At 53.5% G+C, this 22,724-nt stretch overlaps 1 protein-coding gene, 2 long non-coding RNA genes and 1 other non-coding gene across 7 annotated transcripts in view; 3 read left to right on the top strand and 1 right to left on the bottom strand.

The window, feature by feature from the left end:
• Window positions 1-435: 435 nt before the first annotated feature.
• LOC129048570 (uncharacterized) lies at window positions 436-5,896 on the top strand. The gene is made up of 3 exons (XR_008510994.1): window positions 436-3,328; window positions 4,056-4,191; window positions 5,374-5,896. It is a non-coding gene; the product is annotated as an uncharacterized LOC129048570 (long non-coding RNA).
• Window positions 5,897-12,676: 6,780 nt separating this feature from the next.
• On the top strand, window positions 12,677-12,783 carry LOC112135703 (U6 spliceosomal RNA). The gene has a single exon (XR_002916940.1). It is a non-coding gene; the product is annotated as a U6 spliceosomal RNA (small nuclear RNA).
• A 2,857-nt stretch (window positions 12,784-15,640) lies between these two features.
• ANO1 (anoctamin 1) overlaps window positions 15,641-22,724 on the top strand; it is a 111,702-nt gene continuing 104,618 nt past the window's right edge. For 2 of the 4 annotated variants that reach the window (XM_054524184.2, XM_054524182.2), the window contains exon 1: window positions 15,641-16,038. In XM_054524184.2, coding sequence (XP_054380159.1) covers window positions 15,931-16,038 — 108 coding nt within the window. In that variant the 5' untranslated portion in view covers window positions 15,641-15,930. The remainder of the gene's footprint in view (window positions 16,039-22,724) is intronic. The other 2 variants (XM_054524186.2, XM_054524183.2) reach the window with 2 other exon arrangements.
• On the bottom strand, window positions 17,695-22,722 carry LOC129048569 (uncharacterized). The gene is made up of 3 exons (XR_008510993.1): window positions 22,341-22,722; window positions 21,536-21,607; window positions 17,695-18,506 (listed from the first exon to the last, which is right to left on the bottom strand). It is a non-coding gene; the product is annotated as an uncharacterized LOC129048569 (long non-coding RNA).

Below are 22,724 nucleotides of genomic sequence, written 5' to 3'. Positions count from 1 at the left end.
GATATTTGAAAGCTCCCTGGGTGAAGCAGTGACTATCTAGACGAGCACTCTGTAAATGTTGGGCAAGACATTGGACTTCCCTGGGGCAGGAAACTGCCATAGACCAGAATGTGTCTATTATGTTGTTTTTTGTTGTTGTTGTTGTTGTTGTTGTTTGAGACAGAGTCTCACTCTGTCACCCAGGCTGGAATACAGTGGTACAATCTCGGCTCACTGCAACCTCTGCCTCCCGGTTTCAAGCGATTCTCCTCCCTCAGCCTCCTGAGTAGCTGGGACTACAGGCACATGCCACCACGCCCAGCTAATTTTTGTATTTTTTAGTAGAGATGGGGTTTCACCATATTGGCCAGGCTGGTTTCAAACTCCTGACCTCGTGATCCGTCCGCCTCCGCCTCCCAAAGTGCTGGGATTACAGGCGTGAGCCACCGCGCCCGGCCAATAATGATTTTTACTGCATCAGTTGATGTTTGTTGAATAAAGAGCAGGGAGGGGAGGAAAGAATGGGATGAGGGTAGAGAAAGGCAAGATCAGGGAGAATTCCAGCTCCTTGGGCCCAGGCCTGTCATCTTATCAGGACAATCCCAATCCCCCCACAGTGGTCTGGAGACCAGTGATCCTTCGGCAAGAGCACTTTAGCTGAGGAATTTTTGCCTTTCTTAAAGATAAGATTAAATTAATGTGAATCCAAGTCTTACCACAAGGATCATTGCCCTTTGCTGGGAAACCGAGCAGTCCCCAAGTACCTCACCTATGATGTTCTTGGTGCCTCATTACACACAGTAGCAAAAATGACAAAAGCCCCTAAGAGGACCACTGTGATCCTCTGAAGATGGGGATTCCTAATCCCGTGAACCCAGTTCTTCAGAACCCCGTTTGTTCTGGAGAAATAAGAACTGGACATATCTAGTCTTTGTTTCCCTCTCTTTTGATCATTTTTTGGATGAGTCAAAATCAGGTCACCACCAGCACCAGGATGTGACATGAAGGGACGCGCCTCAGCCCCACAGGGCACATTCCTGCCCTCTTCCCAGACTCAGGTCTTCCCTGCCTCTGAATCTTGCTCTCTCTTTTCCTTGTTCTCACTTCACTTTCTTTTTTTTCTGCCCTTCCTTTCTTTTCTTTGATTCCTCTTTCTTTTTCACCTGGGAAAAAGTCTTCAGACTTCTGGAGTGGATTCATGAGTATGAATGGGGTGTAGCCCGCCAACATCATTTTTTTCCAAGGCACAGAGGCTGTTTCTGTGGCTGGGCACAGCTGAGAGGACCCTCTCTTTGTACTGGGGGATTGATGGCTGATGGAGGGAAGGAAGCTCACAGAACATCAGGCAGAGTTTGTCCTGCTCCCCTTAGGCTCCCTATATCAAGTTGATGGGGTTGCAGCCCTAGCCTGCAGGGGTAGGTCCGGCCTGATGGAGGCTGGGACATCTGGAAGCCAGTGGCCTCTCAGCCAGCCCCTGTGTCTCACGCACATTCTCCGGGAAGAGCCCCAGGTCTCTTCTTCACTCTTCTTCACTCCCCCTCACCCTCCTGATGGGGGTTCTCTGACCCCAGCAACACAGATGGGCAGGGAGGCATCTCCAAAGGCCACACACTTAGCTGAGAAATCATTTCTCAGTTCCTGTGTGACCCCTTGCTCTTAACCTTTTTCTCCTTTGTTCTTAGTCCTGTTTTTGCCCTGATTTTTCAGATGGGTGCCCTGGACTGAGGCAAACTTTAATATTGCCCCTGGGATCAGACACACGTTGGCCCCCTCTCTGGCTATGCTGGCCTCCCTGTTTGGGGCAGCAGGTAAGGAAGAGCTGGCTCAGTCCAGGCCAGATGAGCAGGAAATAAAGGTTTTCCTTGTCCCCCTTCCTCCAAGCCTCTTCCTTCTTCCCTTTCCCCTTGCCGTGGGAAGTTCTTCTCGTCCTCCACTCCTTCCATCCCTGGCCGTCTGTGGTTCTGATGCTGATTGTCCTGTTCACTATCAAAATTATCTGGGAGAAGAAAGTCATTTGTCCTTTAGTATGAGTTTGATCCATAGTTTGTCTTTCCTTGGGCTATTTGCTCTGTGAGTCTCACTGGCAGATGAAAAGTTGAGGGATGCATTACAGACATTCAGGGCCAACACGGAAGACTAGGGTGGGGGATGGGGAGGCACTGACAGTAGAAGAACCCTCCAGAGCTCAAGCAGTCACACACACAAGCTGCCACCCCCAGTCCTCGATTGGTTTCCATGCCGTTCATAGTCTGGGACAAAGGACTTAAAAAAATATGTGGTTGAGAGTGGCTTGGAGCCCAGCCAGGTACAGGGAGCAGGGGGACCCGAGGCTGCTTGGCTGGGCAAGGCAAGAATGCAAGGAGCTTTTTAAGACGGCTGACTCTGTAGCTCTGATTTTTTTTTCTTATGAAGGAGCAATCCTATTTGGCTCCAAGCCTAGGGATGGGGCTGGCTCTGTGGAGCAGGTTGTCTTTGAGCCGGGTAGGGCTGCCCCAGGAGTCATAGGCTGCCTCTGGAGGTGGTGAGGTTTCCATCACAGGGGTTGGGGTCTCCTGGATTCAGCCATCATTAGAGGAGGCTTTGCATATTGCTGGGGTTGTGCCAGATACCTGGGGGCCTTTACTAAAATGTGTTTCCTGGGCCCTACCCCCAGCTCGCTGAACCCAGGAGCAGCCCCGGGATCATTGTGACCTCACAGCTCCAACAGCATCGGTCCCTGTGGGGGCCACCTTTCCAGCCCCTCCTCCCAGCAGAGGATCCCAGTGCCTTTCTGGCCTGAAGGCCCTGTAGGCCTGGCCCTCCCAACTTCCTCTCCGCCCTTGTCCCCCGTCGTCCCCCTAGTTGACCTGGCCCTCCCAACTTCCTCTCCGCCCTTATCTCCCATCGTCCCCCTAGTTGGCCTGGCCCTCCTAACTTCCTCTCCGCCCTTGTCCCCCGTCGTCCCCCTAGTTGGCCTGGCCCTCCCAACTTCCTCTCTGCCCTTGTCCCCCGTCGTCCCCCTAGTTGGAGGGTGCCCCAGCCTGGCTGACCTCAGTTCTTGTACCCAGCACACACAACTCTTCCCAGCCTCAAGGCCTTCACCTGGCTGTGCCACTGCCTGTGATGTTCCTCCCCAGTCTTGTCAGGGCTGGCTCCTGGGGAGAAGATCTCTGCTCAGATGTCACTTCCCCAGAAGGGCCTTCCATGGCCACCCATATCATGTCCCCCCACACCTGCCCCCACACTCGCTAGCCCACCACCCCATCTTCCTTCTTCCATCCTCCACAGCAGTCATCACCATCTAATATTCCTGTGTATGCATCTGTTTGCCTTTCTGGCTCCTGGTTTTGCTCTGCCTCCCCACTGGAAGGTAAGCTCTGTGGGAGTAGAGCAGGGACTTGTTTGCATTGTTTATTCCATGACCCAGCCCCGGCTCTATGTCTGGCACATAGAAGTATCACTGAATGAATGAATGAATGAATGAATGAATATCCATTGTGTGAATGAATGAGTGACAGGTTTGGAGGTCACTGGAGCAGATAGGCAAGTCTGTGACAGCTGTGATAATAAACAGTGATTACAAGCAGAGGGCCAGATGCCGAGCTGCCCTCGTGGGCACTAAGGGTCCCAGGCCCTGAGCTTGCATTCCCAAGGGACACCATGCTTGGTATTCGGGGCCCACTCTCAACATCTCAACAGCCTGTCTTCTTATTGGGACTGAGTTGGAAAAAGGGTCCCAGAGCCCACGTGACTTGTCCAAAGACACCCTGCAGGGTTGCAAGGACAGAGGGGGAAGAGGCCTATGCCTGGCACCCATCATCAGTCTCTAGAAAGTTCCATTCCGATAGATGAGTCAGCCATACCCAGCAGTCTCCTGGGACAATCCCCCCAACAAACATTTGCCGAGCTCCTGCTATGTGTTGAGGGCACATGGAGTCCTCCTCTCCTTGGTGATTTGGTGGCGGGGGCAGGATGGGTGGCAACCCTGACTTTGGCCTCCCTGAATGACGGCACAGCAGAGACGTCTGGTCTCCCATGGAGATTAGATCTCCTTCAGCGGTAGGGATACAGCCAGCCCCATCACTGTAACTCCACAGTGGAGCAAAGCACCCTGGAGGCTGTCCTGGCACAACCTGACCACAGTCATAGACCAGTCAGCCCCAGGAGGGACACTCTGCCCCGGCCCAGATGCTGCCAGCCAGGCCCATGGATGCTGCTAGTCCAGCTGAGGAAGTAAGTGCCTGTCCCCCACTCCCAGGCCCATGCGAAGGGGCAAAAAACAAACTTGAAAAAGCAACCCCCCAACGGGGAGGCCAGTCTGTCCAGGGTGTCCAGGGATCATGACGGGCATTGCTGTTTTCCTAACTCACGTGACCAAAAATCCTTTTATTTGCATAAACATGGAGCCTGGTTGTCTAAGTCTTCCCAAAGTTTCCTTATATCAAGCAGCCGTGAAGGGCCCCGCACAGAGCAAGGTCTGTACTGGCTGCCATGAGAAACTGCCGTTCCCACCTTCCAGCCACGTCCAAACCCCTCTACCCCATGGGGCTTAACCACCTCTGAGCATCCCACGTGCCGTGTCATTCGCTTCTGTTTTGTCAATGGTCTGCCTGCCCCTCCCTCGCTGGACAGCAGCTCCAAGGGGACAAGGAATCGTGCGTGGTTTTTTTTTCTTTTTTTTTTTGAGACAGAGTCTCCCTCTGGTGCCCAGGCTGGAGTGCAGTGGCGCAATCTCATCTCACTGCAACCTCCGCCCCCTAGGTTTAAGCAATTCTCCTGCCTCAGTCTCCCAAATAGCTTAGATTACATTTGCCTGCCACCATGCCCAGCTAATTTTTGTATTTTTAGTAGAGACAGGGTTTCACCATGTTGGCCAGGCTGGTCTCAGACTCCTGACCTCAAGTGATCCGTCCGCCTGGGCCTCCCAAAGAGTTGGGGTTACAGGCGTGAGCCACCGTACCCAGCCTGTGCGTGTTTTACTGGCTGCTTCTTCCCCAGTGCCTGGCAACCTTGAGAAGATGCTCGCAGGCACCCGGTGGATGCACAGGCAGCCCCAAGGTGCCTCCCAGCCTTCTCATCCCTCCAGGCCTCCCGACCCCCTGCCCCGGCTTGGGGCAGTCGACCCTCCTCTTCATCTTCCTAGTTCCCGGTGGCCCTTTAGGATTCAGCTGAGAAGCCACTCCCTGTGCAAAGTCTTCCGGAATCGACCGTGACCTTTCCTACCCTGGTCCTTCAGCATTTTTCTGTGGCTGTCAGATTTCTGACTTCCTGGCCGACTATCAGCCCCACACCTGCGGGTCTGTGCCCTGGGCTCACAGCTTAACACGTAGGAGGACTTTAATAAATACACTGATTGCCCCTGTGGAGGGGGCACGCTCCTGCCAGAAAAACCCAGCCCACCTCCTCCCTGGACAGGAGCCCTCATGTTGGAGAAGGCCCGGCTCTCAATGGGGCTTTTGTGGCGGATGGCAGTGGCCTCAGCAGCTTTCCCCAGCAGCTCCACCAGCTGGAAAATGTTAAGACAACAACGCCATCCTTGCCCCTAGGGAGAACCTGTTTGTGAAGATTCCACAGCCTCCTGTTAAGAAGCAAGTGTCCGTACAGGGGTTGGTTGAGTCGGGTAAAAATTGACCTGTGGGTAAACTCTTCATTGTCCTCCACTAGGCGGGTGCTAGAATCTGTGGACACTGACAAAGGACATTAGTTCATTTGTTCATCCTTTCAAAGGATACTTTGCATACCTACTGTGTGCCAGGCTTCACTGGATACTGAGAATACAGAGGAAAAAAAAAGAAAAAACAAAGTTCCCTGCTTTCCTGGTGCAGGGAGAATAATAAGTTGTCAGACAACAGATGCGGCGAAGCAGTGGAAGGGGCTGGGAGTGGGGCCAGGGCAGACCCTGGAAAGGTGGTTTCTTAGTAGAAGCCTCGGAGACGTGAGTCAGAAAGGGAGGGAGGGTCACAGCTCCCAGGAAACGTGAAGTCCAGCCCAAGAGAATACAATTAACTCCTGGGAGGAGGAGGCCATTAGCCTATGTCTGCTCCATGGTAAGGGGCTCTTTCCCTGGCACGCCCCCTACTCTTTCCCTAGCCCCACTCCTCCAACAGTTCTGAAGTGGTGCGAAGGCGGGTAGGGGCTGTCCCAGTGGTCATCTAAGGGAAAACTGTCCCCTTCTGTTTGGTCCCTAAGCTAAACAAGGCTGTGACAGGCAGCAGTAGGGAAGGAAGGCTATTACCATGCTCTCTGCAAGCTGGTCCCCAATGTCACCAGCCGCTGCAGACTCACCTAGCTCCAAGGACCAGGGGGGCCCAGGCCCATGTATTTTCTTAGGTGCATCTACAAAGGCTGGGCTTCATGCCTCAGGACCCCCTTGATGAAAGAATATCCCCCTCCACAGGGTCCCCCTGCCTTATGGAACAAGCCATATGAATTCACTCACAGAGGGCCGGGGGCCGTCTCTGAGCACGGGCTGGGGGTTCTTTGCTTTTACCCTGGTTTCGTTTGGGAAAGAATTGGGAGCCCCAGCATCCTCCCTGACCAAGGAGAGTGTCGGCTTTCTCTTCTGAGATGTGGCTTGAAGGAACCAGGGAGTGTGTTCTGCAGAGAGATCCAGAAGGAACCTGTGGCTTTGAAAGGGTCCCTCTAAGGTTGAAGGAAAGGCTTCTCCATCAGACTGGAAGGAAACAGGAACAGAGGAGTGGACGGCCAAGAACGTCTCAAGGTGCTTGAGCTGAGAGTCAAATAGTGGAGTGAAAATCGACGAATAAACTCCCTCCGATGGGTTTAAGGGAAAACAGCCCCACTCTGTTTGGTCCCCAAGCTAAACAGATTTGAGATCTGTTTAACATGGAGGATCTGGGCTGTGATGAGCTTAAAGGAGGGAGGGGGACACTTGATTTTTCAGAAAGCCTGATTTCAGACATAATTGTTCATGTTTAAGAAGCAGGGATGCTGACTTGATTTTCCAGAAAGCCTGATTTCAGATGTAATCATTCCTGCTTAAGAGGCAGGGACGCTGAGTCTTGGGAATAGCTTTTGGAAAACGATAATCTATATTAGAGGCGGGGCAGGCAGCCCTGTGGCCCCTGGGCTCTATATGACTATGTGTCTTGGAGGATCCGGACTGTGATGAGCTTAAAAATCTTAAATATCTGTATTCAGGAAGAGCTTCTGGATGGACACTAGAACCACTGATTATGCATGCCATTGGGGAGGAGGTCCCATGTCAGGTCCGTTTTTAACCCTTCGGGGATGAGTTGTCGTATGTGTATGCATGCAAGTGTTTGCATGCATGTACTTACTAACTCTATAGGACACAGATCTTTAGATTTCGTCTACACAAGCAAAGGGATTGAAATGACTTAATTAATTTGCTGTTGTCCATTAACGCATTTTGCAAAGACAGGCAGCCACTGTCTGTCAAAGAGGCCACTCTGTCTCACGCTCTCTCCTCCTTAACGTTTCAAGAGTCAATGCCTTGGGGCTCAACTTTGTTGGAAAGCTGGCTCGATTCTGTGCATTTTTCTAGGTCTCTGTGGTTCACGCCATTTTCAGGCATGAAAATGAGCCATCGAATTATGACAAAATCACCTGGAGCCGCCATTCTAGCCAAGGAGGGTGAGGGGAGACGGAGGGAAAACAAGATGATGAAGCGAACTCCTCCGCAGATAAGGGATGGCGGATTCTATGGAGAAATACAAAGTCGGGAAGGGGTTTGAGGAGGTAGAGGTATAAAAGAACGAGTGAATGAGGCCGGGCGCAGTGGCTCACACCTGTAATCCCAGCACTTTGGGAGGCCGAGGTGGGTGGGTCACCTGAGGTCAGGAGTTCAAGACCAGCCTGACCAACATGGTGAAACCCCGTCTCTACTAATAATACAAAAGTTAGCCGTGATGGGTGCCTGTAATCCCAGCTACTTGGAAGGCTGAGACAGGAGAATTGCTTGAATCCAGGAGGCAGAGGTTGCAGTGAGCCAAGATCATTCCAATGCAGTCCAGCCTGGGTGACAGAGTGAAACTCCAAGTGAATAAATGAATCGTGAGTGCACGGTGAGTGGGTAAGTAAGTGGGGAATGGGGTGAGCCAATGGGCGAGTGAGCAGGTGGATGAGTGGACAAACACTTGAGCGAATGAATGAGTATGTGGCTGAATGAACCCCTCACTCTACCGGAAAAGCCAGAGGAAGGGGCCTGAGCATCTCCTTCAGGGGTACCTGCCAAGGCAGAGTCCTGGAACCCCTGCCCAGAACTGCTCCTGGAGAGCATCTGGGTTAGTCCCCTGCTCCCCAGCGCTGCCGGCCCCTGCCTCAGATCTCTTACCCAACCACATCGCTTCCACCCGGCAAGGTAGATGGCCCATGTACTGGGAGTACTACATGGTAGGATCCCTGAGAGGGTGCCCCTGGGTGTCCTCCTGGATCTCTTTCTGGTGTGAAATAGAGAGCTCTCTCGGCTTCTTCAGTTGAACATCTGTGTGACCAGCTCTGTCATCAGATATGTTTTGTAATTAAAGGCTACTCTGTCCTAATATTTCAAGAATGTGCTGTGATTGGCCTTTAGGCAAAGGTGGGTTTCTCTACATGTGTGCTGTACAGAGAAAAAGCTGTTCAACTACTTTTCCTTAAATAGTAAAAGGGTCCAATATGAGCCCACAGGTTACAAAGTGTGTCAGTGCCTTAAATAATATCACCCTTTCCCTACCTATCAACCTATTTCATGTCACTGCAGAAATCTTAGAAAACAGAGGAAATGACAAAGCAGAAAATAAAAGCCATCCAATATAATTTTCCTTAAATAATAAGAAAAGGCTCTGTAGCTAAGCAGTCCAGCCTGGTCACTCCTTCCCACATGTGACTTTGAGCCCTGGAAACGTGGCTTTTCTGAACTAAGATATGCCATAAAGTAAAATTCACATACCAGATTTCAAATATGTAGTTGGAAAAAAGGGAATGTCCAAGATCTGATTAATAACTTTTTCTTTTAATTTTTTTTGAGACAGGGTCTCGCTCTGTCACCCAGGCTAGAGTGGATTGGTGCAATCATAGCTCACTGCAGCCTCAAACTTCTGGGCTTAAGCAGTCCTCCCACCTGAATTTCCCAAGTAGCTGGGATTACAGGCACGCACCACCATGCCTGGCTAATTTTTTTTTTTTCTTTTTTAGAAATGGGATCTGACTGTGTTGTCCAGGCTGGTCTCTGACTCCTGGACTCAAGTGATCCTCCACTTCAGCCTCCCAAAGTGCTGAGATTACAAGTGGGAGCCACCAAGCCTGGCCAGGAACTTTTATATTGAGGACATGTTGAAATGATATTCTTTATATAACAGGTTACATAACATAGATTATTGATTTCCCCTGATTATTTTTACTCTTGTTAGCGTGGAGAGTAGAATATTTCAGTGACACACACTCCGCAGGGCCCAGTAACGCACTCCTTTATCGTACAGAAACGTTGCATCAGGAGGACGAGGTCTTCGGCGCCAAACCCAGAGGGCCTTGAAGGTTCTGATTCCCCAGCGCAGGGTTGGGACGATTCCTCCACTGCTGGTGATGCTCCTGGCTCATGTTCCCATTCATTTCTCCCACAAACGTGGGGCCCGGAGTGTACAGCCAACGGTTGTCACACACAGTATCCCCCCAAGAGAAACCTGCAGCCCGGCAGCTCGGCTGCAGTACAGAGACCCCCAACCTGGCAGAGGCCTTGACACAAAACAGAAGTTTTGCACCAAATGATGCATACGCGAAGGCACAATGAAGTGAACAGCAAGCGTTCAAGGAAAAGGCCTTGCACGGCATAACAAAATTCTGGAACACCTTTTATTCCAACCACAGGGTTTCGAAGGAAAGCGTCAGGATCTCCTATAAAGATAACTGAGCCTCACGGTCGGCCCAGGAGCTGTGGCTTCCTTGACTTTGGGGAGGGGAGGGTGTGATGAGGCCCCAGAGGATTCGACCCAGAGTGAGACGCTTGCTGCAGCCAGTGCCTGTAATGTTAGGATCCATCTCAGGCCTTAGACTTGGGTCTTTAGGGAAATCAGGGGCTTGGGCAGGTCACCAACACCAGGGGAGGGATGCAGCTTTGGTGTGCTCACGCCCGGCATACACCCCGTGGAAGGTGCAGGGATGAGTCTGTGGCTGAGAGCGGCTCTCATGGGGTTCTTGTCCTCTCAACAGTGCAGGGGTTCCAACCTATGTCCCAGCTCCACGGTCTTGGGACCTCAAGTCACCTTCAGCCCCTCGGGCCAGAGGACAGGAGGACCAGGACCTGTCCTTCTGTATCAGAATCTGCATCATATCTAAGCAGAAAATACACAATCGGGACAGGGGCTCAGAGGAAGCCATAAGGGTCAGCCTTGTCTCTCTGGAGTGGGACAAGCTCAGACTGAAGCTGCCCGCCTCTGCGAGATGGAAGTTCCTTATTCTCAGGAAGTATGCTGGTGAAAGGAAATTGCCAGGCAATCTGGAACTTTTACTCTTTCAAGCCCCAGGAAGAAGAATTGAACAAGTGGCAGGCAGCTAGGTGCTCTGTTTGGCAGAGTGGGCAGGTGCTGTCCCGCTGCGGGGAGTCCGACCCTGTCCCCCTCGTCAGGGTTTCCGATGCCAATGCACCCACCATCCTGGGGAGGAAGGCTGAGCCTCCTGCAGAGTCACTGGGGAGGAAGCAGCTGTTTAAGATTTCGTCTACACTTCTTCCCACACCTCATGAGAAAGGACCCAGGAGGGTGCGTCCGTCCGTGTGAATGCACTTGCAGATGGCTGTAATCACCCTAACAGCGCGACTTAACATTTATAAAGAGCTTAGCACAGTGCTGGCTCGTAGTAAGCACTGCGCAGCTGCTTGTTAAATAAATAAACATAAATGGAGAACATCTATAGTGTGCCAAGGATGGGAAGGAGAGTGAAGAGTGCAGAAATGAAGCCCGAAAAACTGATGGTGGGCAGAAGGAAACGTGAGTGGCTGGAGCCGAGGATGGAAGGAGCAGAGGTGAGGGATGCCGTCTGAGCTGGACCAGAAAGGCTTCCAGGAGGAGGTGGCCCGGCCAGGCTCTCAGCTACCCCGGGTGAGCTTTAAAGCTCTTGGGATTCTCAGAAGGCAGGCCTTGGGTTCACAAAACACATTAAGAATCTGAAAACCCTCCTATGGAAACTGGATGTCCATGGATTCTGTTGGAGGAAAAAAAAATCCGCACCCTCCCCCCACCCCCCGCCCCCCCGCTCCCCGCCCCCCCAGACAGAACTTCATGCTTTGGCTGCGTTTCTGAGCTTCGGCCGGCAGTTTCCGAGCCCGTGGAGTCCCGCCGTCATGCTGCGGTTGGCCGGCCTCTGCTAGAGCACTGACATTATGCAAGGGAAGGAAATGACAGTGGTCCCGTCTCCCGCCCACCATATCTCAGTTGTAAATTCCCCAGGCACGTCTTCCCCAGGGTAATTACAGCCCAAGTTTCTTTTAGGAGGTGATATCATTTACCTGTTTGGCCTCTGTTTCTGTCCTACGCGGGTTGCCCGGCAGCACGGGGCTGGTGTGGGAGTGGGACGGGTGGCCATTGGCGCTCACAATGGCCCTGAGTCATGACTGCTCACTCCTTCCATGCTCCTTTCCCTCCCCTGGGCTGCTCATGAGTCAACAGCACTTATTAAACCCCTCTGAATGCAGAGATTTGTACTGGGCCAACCGAGGGGGCAGGGCAAGCACTGAGCTGTGCGGGTGCCATCACCTCTACCAATGGAGGGCAACCCTGGGCACCTGTGTATTTCTATTTTGTAAAAAGAAACCCAGTCTCCTTTCTGCCACCTCTCTAATTCTAGGTGTGTGTTGAATTCACGGAGTGAGCTCTGGTTTGGGGGGTGGGGGTCAGGAGAGCTAGATTGAAAGCCTAGTTTGCTCTCTTGCCTGACCTTAAGCCAAGTACATCACCTCTCCAGGCGTGCGCACCTGTGAAATGGGGACTGATAAAGCTGGCGCCCCAGGTCCAGCTGACATGCAGGTGAGGGCTGCTGAGAAATCTGAGAGCAGTGGTGCTCAGCTGGGGTTGGTTTTGTCCCCTGGAGGATATTTGACAACATCAAGAAACATTTTTAGTTGTCACACTGGGGCTGGAGGCAGAGGGTGCTGCTGGCATCTCATCGGTGGGCAGAGGTCACCAGGGTGCCTGCAAAATGTCCCACACTGCACAAGACAGCTCCCACCACAGAGGATGATCCAGGCCCACACATCCACTGTGCTGAGACATCCACTGTGCCCCACCCTAGAGCTTCTTTATTAGAAGAGGCCTTTGCCTCCCTGGCCTGGACCCACCACGGCCAGGCGCTGGGCCTCTTGGTCCTCGCCCACCATCCAAAGGGAGACACTTCATGCCTCACTTTACAAAAGAGGAAATCTAGGCACACCAAGGCCGTGCGGTTGGTTAATGGGGAGCGAGGTTCTTGTTCCGGTCCATGGTCTTGGTAACCAGTCTCTGCGTCTCCATAATTTGGGACACCTCATTCTTCCTCCCTTTGTAAAGTTTGGTTTGTTCAACTTCCCACTGAGTTGCAGACAGCTTGGCCCGTGCTGAGGTATTCTTCCCTGTGGACAATGCCAACGGGATGGAAATAAAATACCATTGAAAAGGGCTCCCCTGTGCTGCCTCCTACCAGGAAGCCACCCTCCTGACAGCTTGTTGGTCTGCGCTCCTTGTCACCTGATGCTTGCATCCCCGGTGACTATTAAAATGTCCGCAAAGTGCTCGATTCGGCAGCACATATACTAAAATTGGAACGATACAGAGAAGATTAGCATGGCCCCTGCGCAAGGATGACATGCAAATTCGCGAAGCGTTCCATATTAAAAAAAAAAAAAAAAAGTCAGCAAAGACACCTGTATCTGTATCAGTTGGCGCATGCCATCAAATGACACTGAAGAGCAACACTGTGGCCAAACAGGCCAGCTGGGAAGCCCAGAGCTTCCCATAACGAAATGCACCATCTAGACAAATTAGACCAGTGTTTTGCTAATTCACGAGCGGGGAATTAATCCTGCCTGCAAAATCTGTCCCTGTGGGGTTTTAGTGATAAAAATCACTGAGACAAAAAGAAAACTGGGTGCAGCAGTTTATGGAGAGGCCCCACGTATAAGCAGTTAGTGACTGGAGCGGAGAGAGAATCCCAACAAAGTGACCCATAGGACACAGGCGGGGACAGGGAACCAGAGAAGAGAACCATCTATGGACCAAAAAGGACCCTGCAAACTTGTCCTGGCTTGGGAGATATCTCCAGCTACAGGAATTCGTTTCCAGCTCCTATTTTGGGGGGCTATTGTTTTTACTTTGTGTCGGTCCCTGAAAACCCTAGACCCACGAACCCCCGGCGAAGGCCACGAGAGGCCTGGAGGCAGAACTGGTCCTCTCTGGCCCTTGCTGCACAGAGACCGCGCTGCATTTCCTCTGCCCTTGCTGTGTCATGTCCACACTGTCCACCTGGGAAGACTTGGGGAAGGGGAGAGAGGAAACAGAATGTGGAGATACTGGAGAGAAAAAAACAAACATACTGGCAATAGCAAAGAAAGTGGAGTCTTACAGGCAAGCAGATGCCTTGAGCCTGGCTACAGTATAAATCACAGAAACTAGAGGTTAAGCACTGTTTGTTCAGTAAAGCCACAAGGGGTGCTGTTGGGGAGAAGATGGGGCCACCTTGCCTAGGAGATGGCCCCGCAGCAGGCAGCCCCCAAGCCCCAGAGCCCTCTCAGGCCAGAAGTGTCACTTCCCAAACCTTTGGGAACACCAGTGTGTCCAGATTTGGCCAAGTATATTTTTACTCTTTTTTTTTTTTTTTTCATGCAAACTGCACCTCATAGAGCTCTGGAAGGTCTGTTGGCACTCGAACATAAATTTGAAAAGACAGTACATTAGTATTACACAATGTTGGTTGTTTACCAACAAGGATAAGTGGATGGAGTTACGTAATCCTCTGTACGTGCGTGTGGGATTCTCCCAGCCCTGGACACTTGAACTTTTAGGAGCAGAGGCTGTGGAGCACTGTTCCTGGCATGGATTTGGCCAGCCTGGGGCACTTCTCCAAACTCTCTCTCGCTGTCCAAGGTGCAGACAAAGGGTCCTTTAGGGCCACTCAGTGCCCGTTGGCACCACCAGCCTGAGAACCGAATAGCCTTCCTGCACCGCCCCAAGTTCAAGGAAGTCACGGACTTGTGCCTAAATGCGGGAGTCTCACTGAGACACCAGGAAAGGGTAGGTCATGACAAGATGACATTAGTAGTGACAGCAGTCACCATTGCTGAGCCTGGCAGCTTCAGGCACGCTCAAGACTCCCGTGAGAAGGCGGAGGCTCTGAGGCCCAGGAGGCTCTGAGGCCAAGGAGCCTGGCACAAGGTCACAAGGTCACAAGGCTGGAAGGTGCCAGAGCTGGAGCTAGACCCCACCCCTTCTCCCCAACCCCATCCTAGCTGACTCCAGGTTCCATGCGTGGAACCATGGCATGCTGACAACATCGTGGCCTTTAAAGACAATTTTCTAATCACTTCTGTAGGCCTTGAATGTTCCCAAGTCGCCATTTAACAAGCAATTATTGAGCATCAGCTGTGTGAACCTGGTAGACAACCCACTGTAAAATGAGACGGAATAAATGAAGTGCTAGCTGAGGTGCAGGCAGGTTCTTTGGGTAGAGAGGAAGGCCTGCATATTTGGGTGGGAAGGGGACAGTAGGGCAGAATCCAGCAGGACTTCCTGCAGAAGGTGCTATCTGATGCCCACCATAAAGAACTCATAGGATGTGAGAGGCAGAGGGACATTTTATTTCCACTGGATGTGGTTGCCAGCATGGCCCCTGGGGCTTAACCTGAGTGTGGTCGTCCCCTGGGGGCCTGCCTTATTCTCCTTAGGGGAAAAAGACTTGAAGATCTGCAATGTGCCAGACCCCTGCTAGGTTCGGGGGTAAGAGAGATCAAAGCCACCATCCCCCCCGCTCCGCCCCTCCAGAAAGCAGGACGGCCTTGCCCAGCAGTGGGGAAAGCTCTGCAGGAGCCCCGCCCCACCTCAGAGGATGCGGACTGGTCCTTGGCCTTCCTAAGCCTGGGTGTCGTCTGCAAAATGAGGACCCGCATTCCAACCTTGCAGGTGCGGGGTTAAATGAGATGATACACACTCACGCCCTACATCAGGGACGCTGCACGCGCCTGGGCACAGAACACTAAGCACTCCGTAAACTGGCGGGCACCGGTAACATCAGTGGGCTCTAGGGAGATGACTGCCCCGGGAGAGACTCCCCAGCAGCGCGGGCAGCTGGAGGGGCGGGTCGGCAGGAACCAGGCAAGCTCCCCGGAGGAGGTGAGCTCTGAGTGACAGCAGGAGTTTGCCAGGGTGGAGGGAAAGAGGCAGAGATCCAGACTCCAATCTCAGAAGCTTCACTCCCCCGGAGGCGGAGGTGACCCGCCACAGAAGCGCCTGCCACTCAGGGACTTTATTTCAGGTGGGGCTATTGAAAGTTCCCCCCTTTCATACCCGGTATGAAAACCCTCAAAAATCCAAAGGGGCAATTTCCCCGGATAAAAATAAAACTTGGAGGGGCCCGCAGGAATGGAATACTTTTTCTTCCTGTGTTTAAATTTCTACGGAAAATCTGACCCGCGCGGCCACCGCCCCTGCCATAGGCGGGCGGAGAGCGCTTATATCTTTAAGGCAAAGGCGGGCCGGCTGGCGTCCAAGTTCCTGACCAGGCGCGGGCCAGCCCGCGGGACCAGCAGCCGGGTGGCGGCGCGATCGGCCCCGAGAGGCTCAGGCGCACCCCGCACCGAGCGCGCGGGCCGGGCGGGCCAGGGCGGCGGGCGGAGCGGGAGGCGGCCACGTCCCCGGCGGGCCTGGGCGCGGGGAGGCCCGGCCCCCTGCGAGCGCGCCGCGAACGCTGCGGTCTCCGCCCGCAGAGGCCACCGGGGCCGTGGATGGGGAGGGCGCGCCGCCCGGCGGTCCCCGCGCACAGGCGGCCACGATGAGGGTCAACGAGAAGTACTCGACGCTCCCGGCCGAGGACCGCAGCGTCCACATCATCAACATCTGCGCCATCGAGGACATCGGCTACCTGCCGTCCGAGGGCACGGTGAGTGCGGGCGGCCGCGACCCGGGCGGGAGGGCCGCGCACCTGCGCCTCGGCGAGGGCGGGAACCGGGCGGCGGCAGGGCCTCCCGAGACCCCGGGGCGGGGGCCGCACCCTCTGCGCAGGGTTCGCGGCGCCCACCCGCGCACGTGCGTGCCGGGAAGGGCGCGCCGGCCCTGGCCAAGTGCTTGCGCCCCGCCTGCGCTCTGAGCGTTCGGAGCGCGGCGCCCACTCCGCCCAGCGCAGCGCCGGGCCCCCAGGCATGGCCCGGCCTCCGAGCTCTGCAGCCCCGAAGCCGCCTCACCCGGGGCTGCAGCTCGGAGCCCAACCAAGAGCTCACGGCTGGCGCCCTGGATGGGATCTTCCCTTCCTGGCTCGAGGCCAAGGGTGCCCGTTGGGGCAGCCAGGGTGAGGGTGATGGTGGGGGTCTTGGGTGAAGGCCAAGTTGGTCGCTACTCCACGATGATGGTAGCTGCCGGGCCCCACTGCTTCACTATCCTCTGGTGCCAGAGTCCCGGGTCCTCACTTGCCAGAAACGCATATTGTGCCCAGGGCACTGGGCCTGGTACCCTGGCATTGGCACCGAAACTCTCAAAGCCCAGGGTGTCAATCATTGGAGATTGCTTTCTACCCTCGCCTCTGTCTCCCCTGGGCGCCCAGGCCTGGTTCAGGTTGGGGCACTGGTTGGAAGCCAGTCATGTAAGTTGGGGACCCCATCCTGAGGTCCCCAATATCCCCACCACCCTCCCCAGTGCCAGACCCAGAGGTCTAGGTAACCCTATGTTTTAGGGAGGGGGGCAGAATTCTCCCAGGAAGGGTTTGGCTTGAAGGACAAAGTTTGCGGAAGAGGATAGGACAGAGCTGGGACTGGCTATCTCCTCTTGGGGTGAAGGAAGCTCTCAGCAGCACTTTGTGGGACCTAAGGACAGAAGCTCCCTTCTACCTTCTTCCTGTGCAGACCCCATAAATGCCCCTCCCCAGGCGTCAGGCCCAGCAGGGCTGCTTCAAGCAGGATGAGGATGGCCCTGGCCTGTCCCTCTAGTCTCTGAAGCTCACGGAGAGGCAGAGAATGAAGCGGGGGCAAAGCTCCTGCTTTGAGTCTCTGTTCCAGCGACAGCAGGAACTCTGGCCTTGGTCAGGCCTTGCACCCCTTGGGTCACAGTGGAGGGGGGTGGCCTGGGGGCGTCTCTTCGGGAACTAAGATTGCACAGAGCTGCCAGGAGCACTGGGAACAGGTGTAGATGGAGAGAGAGTCTACCTGTGACTCACAGGACTGGCCGGAGGAGCTCAGGGATTGCCATTTGATCAAAGCCATGTGCCAAGCCATGCTGGCCCCTGGGCACCCTCAAAAAATGAGACAGGGAAGGCTCCGCCCATCTGGAGCTTACGTAAGAAATGGTGATGGAACGTTACCCATTATCCACAGCAGTGACGGGGACTATTCCATAGCGCTGGACCGGTGCTGTGTCTTAGCTCATTGAACTCTCACAACGTGTGAGGTAGGTGCTATTACTACAGGCAAGGAGACTGAGGCCCAGAGGGGCAGGTGACCAGCTCCAAGTCACCCACCAGCTGGGAGGACAGTTAGGAAGGGCCCAGGACACAGACCAGGTAGCTGCAGAAGGCCTGCCTGAAGAATAAACATTCTGGAGAAGGAGCTAATTCTACCCATAACGGGTGGAGACTGAGTCTTTCAAAAACATTGCATATTCAAAGTCCCAAAGGTGGGACCATGGGGATACCAGCCAGGAGCCAGGCGATGCTACTGGTGGCCAAGGTGATGGAGAAATGGATGCTCTAGGGGTAGACTGGACAAGACCTGATGGTGAATTGAATGTTCAATAAGAAATGGAGTCTTTCATGAATAGCCCCTGGTCTCTAGAGTTTTTGTTCCAGGCCCCATTGCTTATCCAGACCCAGAAACTATCTGCCTCCTGCAAACCCAGGTGAAGGCCACAAAGTCTGTAAAGAGGCAGCTGGGCCCAGATAGACCATCAGCTCTTAGGTTCCACACAACACTTCCGTTACACATACTTTGTTTTGTGAGCTTGGAAGGCTGAATCAGAGGCGCGCGCTGCGGGAGGCAGAGCCTGGGAGCAGCATCTGCCGGTAGATGGCCAGACAGGCTGGAGGCTACAGGCTGGAGGCTGCAGCCATGGAGCAGGGGCCTGTTGGTGCAGGGCAGGCAGCATGGCAGGGAGAGCCTCCCAGGGCATCCCCGGCACCACTCAAGCCAACAGTTGTTGCTCAGTCATTACCCTGAGTCACCCAACGAAGGCAGCTCTGTACACACGAGGGCCAGAGGGCGTGGGCTGCATTTCAAAAGTTTCTATCCTGTTCTCAGGCATGAAACTCATACATGCACAAGTCAACCACAAGATAAGTTCATCCAGTTCAGGCTATGGTTCCCAGCCTGTGACTTTTGCCTCTCTTCATTCCCAAGTTCAAGGGTGGAAATCACTTCATTGTTTCTGTGAAATGAGATATAAGAAAAAATGATTTGAAAGCCAGAGGCCAGGTTGGATGCAATTTGTTTCCGTTTCCTTCTGGTAATCTTTGAGTGTTTCTACTTTCTTCCTCGAAACTGGTGGTTGTCCGTGGCCTGGGATCTGTGTGCCCCGAACAAGCCCAGACACTCCAGAGATACCTGATTTGCTGGTATCTGCCCAGTATTCCCTGGCTTATCTGCTGTGGGAGATGATCTGCTCGTAGATTATGGAGCGTGCCCCATAATCGTACATTGATATGTAGTGATCTGATTTTAAAATTTTTTTAGAAGACAAAGGAAGTTTAAAACTGATGTTCCCTTCTTAACTATAATTTGAAGAGTCTCAAAACCAAAAGAAATTTTACACGTCACTGATTTCATTTAGCCCATTTTCAGAGAAAGTGAACATTGTAGATTCCCTTGAGTGATCAAGATATTTCATATGGATATGAATTCAGTTCCTGGAGTACCAACTCCAGAGACCAGCGGAAGAAACCAAAGTCCGGAGTCCTAGGACAGTGTTAAAGGTTAAAGGACATAGGATTGCTTCCCCACTTCTGCCCTTTTCTTGGAGTTTGAGGAAGGGGTTCATAGAGGCAGGTGTGGACCAGATATAGGCTGCCGTTCATGGCGCCTGGGACAGGTCTTCCAGGACACTCCTGCTGTGAAGGGAACCTTTGTCCTTCACATTTTCCCATGTGGCCTCAGGGAAGTATTTCTCTTCCACTATTTTCCTATCCTCCTTAGGGAGGCACTTTCCAGGAGTACCTCCCTCAGTTATGCAGAAGGAAGTCTTCAAAATACCTTCAGATCATCCATCACATTTTATCCCCACAAAACTCCTGTGACCTAAGTCCAGATGTCTTTGTCGGCATCTCACAGATGAGAAAACTGAGGCTCCCAGTTGGGGGTTGTGGTGTTTGAGTTGCTGGCCTGCCTGGGCCTCAGCTTCTGTATCCTTGGATGTGATGGCCACAAGCAGCCACAGTATAAAAGACCCAGCCTCTGTTGTTCATTCACACATGCCCGCATTCATTCATTCAGCAACCGCATAGTCAGTGCCGACCATCAAAAAGATGAATAAGAGGGCTGGGTGCCATGGCTCGCACCTCTAATCCCAGCACCTTGGGAGGCCAAGGCTGGTGGATCACCTGAGGTCAAGAGTTCAAGACCAGCCTGGCCAACATGGTGAAACCCAAGTCTCTACTAAAATTATGAATATTAACCAGGCATGGTGGTGTGCACCTGTAATCCCAGCTACTTGGGAGGCTGAGGCACAAGAATTGCTTGAACCCAGAAGGTGGAGGTTGCAGTAAGCCGAGATCGCACCACTGCGCTCCAGCCTGGGTGACAGAGCAAGAATTCGTCTCAAAAGAAAAGATGAATAAGAAACCCCTTACCCTCAGCAAAGGTGCACCGAGGGGTTGCTTGCCCCTTTCTTAAGAATACAGAAACAGAAATGTTCTGAAGCTTTCCCAGGCCTTCGAATTTGGAAGTTATGCACAAAGTCTCACCCACATCCCTCCCACTGCAATTACATCTTTGCCTTTTTGTCCCGTTCTACACAAGAAAGGCACCCACTCCACTGTTCCATGGAAGGGCACCATAGAGTCACATGCCACCATGGCGACCGCACTGGTCCTTGCTGTGCGTTCACCTCCTGACTCTCTCCAAGCCCAGCTCAGGATTGCTCTCCAGACCCTGGGAGCCTCCCAGCCCTTTAGAGTATAGATGGAATACAGCCCATACCTTAAAAACTAATACCTAAACAGACAAAGCAGCTTATCCAGGGTCACACAGCAAATCAGTGACAGAGTCAGGCATTGGGACTCCCACACCTGTGCTTGGTGCTGCCTCCTGCTGGTCCCAGCATCACATCCAGCTCCTTTTGTAACTTTAAAGTCTGGATTTGGCACTGCTACCATTTTTCACTTGTGGTCCACTCTGGCCACAGGATTTTTTTTTCCCCTGTCCTCCCCTAGTTCTTTATTTGTGCGTGTGTCTCAGTTCCCAATTAGAGCAAACTTCTGTTGAAGGTTCACTCTATGCCAGGCCCTGTTGTAAACTCTTTACATGATGTATTAACAGGTTTCATCCTTCCAGCAACCCCATGAGGGAGGTCATATAACATGAGGGAGGTCTTAGGGATATGGAGAGACAAAAACACGAAGCTGTATGCCTGGGGTCACACAGCTGGTGAGTGGCAGAGCTGGTGTTTGAACACAGGTAGAGGGATGCCCACTCTTGATCAGGCCCCGGTGCTGTCTCTCCCTCCACCATGCGTGGGAAGTTAGATGATGTTTCTGCTCTCCCAAAGACTGTCAGGCCCCTGAGGGTAGGCGTGTCCCTTGATAGGGCACCAGTGGACAGATGGTGAGGGTTTGTATTGGTAACCTTCCCTGTTTCAACTTGATAGAGGATTTTTGGCCACTCCTTAGTGTAATTTCCCTGCTTTCTGGCTTGAAGGGATCCCTGTGAATTTCCTCTCTTTCTCTAAGGATTTGTTTGCTATTACCATTATCCCTGCCAACCAGGAGTGTTTATGGAGCCTCGACCAGGTTCTGAATCCCTGTGTACTGAGGTCAGGTCGGAGCTGTGTCCTAACACATCTCTAGACAGTCCCTGGCCCGGCCTCCGGGGTCCTGCCATCCAGCTTTGGGGCTAATTTGCAAGTTAAGAACTTGTGGGTAGATGGCTCAGAGGCAGTCCCAGCACAGAGAGACCTGCAGAGGCCAGAGGGGCTGTCCACCTTCAGATCCCAGAGAATGCTGGATTTGCCCTGTGCCCTGAAAACCAGGTTGAATTACAAAGGGCTGAGAAGGACAGAAAGGGCGTACAGGGAGGGACACAGTGTCTGCAAAGGCAAGGAGGAGGGACTGGGGACGGCCTGGGGGATGGGGAGAGGAGACTGGGGAAGGTAGTATGGGGAGGAGATGAGGAGGAATAGCCAAAGCCCTCAGGCGCGCCTGGGACTCAGGCAGGTGTGCCGACCCCTCGAGACCCCGGGTTCACCTGCTGGGCACTGGCGCATTCCCTGCACATGGGCTTCTGTCTTCCAAGAGCAGCTTCCAGTCGCTCTTTTGCCTGCTCAGCCATGGGGAGAGAAAAGCACCTTTAGTCGCCAGCTGCCTGTGACCCTGCCCTTGTTTGACCTCCCTGAGATGTTGAGGGGAAGCGTATGTGCCATTGGGTGGCCATCGGGGTGATGGGGATGGCTCCCAGGCGCCTGGCCCCAGAATTAGATGGAGCGTCCATCCTGGCACATTCTGGCCAGTGTGTGCTGAGCTTAGCAGAGACCATCATCCCCTCAGTGAAGCCTCCTGCCGCTCCTCATTTAGCAGAAACCGACCCTGGTGCTCAGAGTGTCCAGAGCCTCCCCCAGGCCTTGCAGCTGGAGAGGGGCCAAGCGTAGATGTAGACCCAGGTCTGGCTGACTACAGGGCCTGCCATGAAGCCACTGCCCTGTCCTGGGCTGGCCTCACCTGCTGCCCCACAGTGTCCCAGACATACCTGTGGCCTGGTGTTGCCCAAACCTTCCGACTAGCCTGTGCTTATCTGCTGTCTCTACTGGCCCTGCTTAACCACTGCCCCAGGCTGGGACAGAACTGAGGCCTGCTAAATGGCTGCACTCTCCCCTTGCCCCTCAGCACCAGAGACAGAGCCCTGCACTGGGGTCAGCCAGCAGGAGTCTGGTACTCAGGGCCACTGAGCTGGGCAGCTCACCCGTGGGAGCCTCAGTTTCCTCCAGGTCAAATAGACCTAACTATAGTAACCCCCTCATAGGGTCAGCTTGTGGGGACTCAGCGAGATGACATACCTGGGCCGAGAAAGAGCGTCACCCTGAGTTGTGGCTCCCACTAAGGGGGGCCACACCTTGGGTGTACAGATGGGACTTGAGGCTGAGCTCAGCCTCCCATCTGCTCTGTAACCTGGGCTCTCCTGCCCTGCTGGGCCTCAGTTTCCTCCTTGGCAAGTTGAGAAGAATAGCTCTTTCGTGCTTCTCCTGCAGAAGGAATGCAGGCCCCCCGTGCTGGCTACAGATTTGCGATACTGGGGTCTTCCATGAACCCCCTCCTTCACAGGGCTGGGCATGGGAACCCACTGCCCTCAAAAGCCAGCCCTCCCGCACCCTTCCCCCTGAGCCGTCCCAAGCCACCCACCCACATGGGTGTGGTCGTGGCCCCTAAGCACCCTCAGACTT

Source organism: Pongo abelii, chromosome 9, assembly GCF_028885655.2.
Source record: "Pongo abelii isolate AG06213 chromosome 9, NHGRI_mPonAbe1-v2.0_pri, whole genome shotgun sequence".
NCBI classification, from domain to species: domain Eukaryota; kingdom Metazoa; phylum Chordata; class Mammalia; order Primates; family Hominidae; genus Pongo; species Pongo abelii.
The sequence above is the reverse complement of the archived record's forward strand: the minus strand, read 5'-3'. Positions and strand labels throughout refer to the sequence as shown.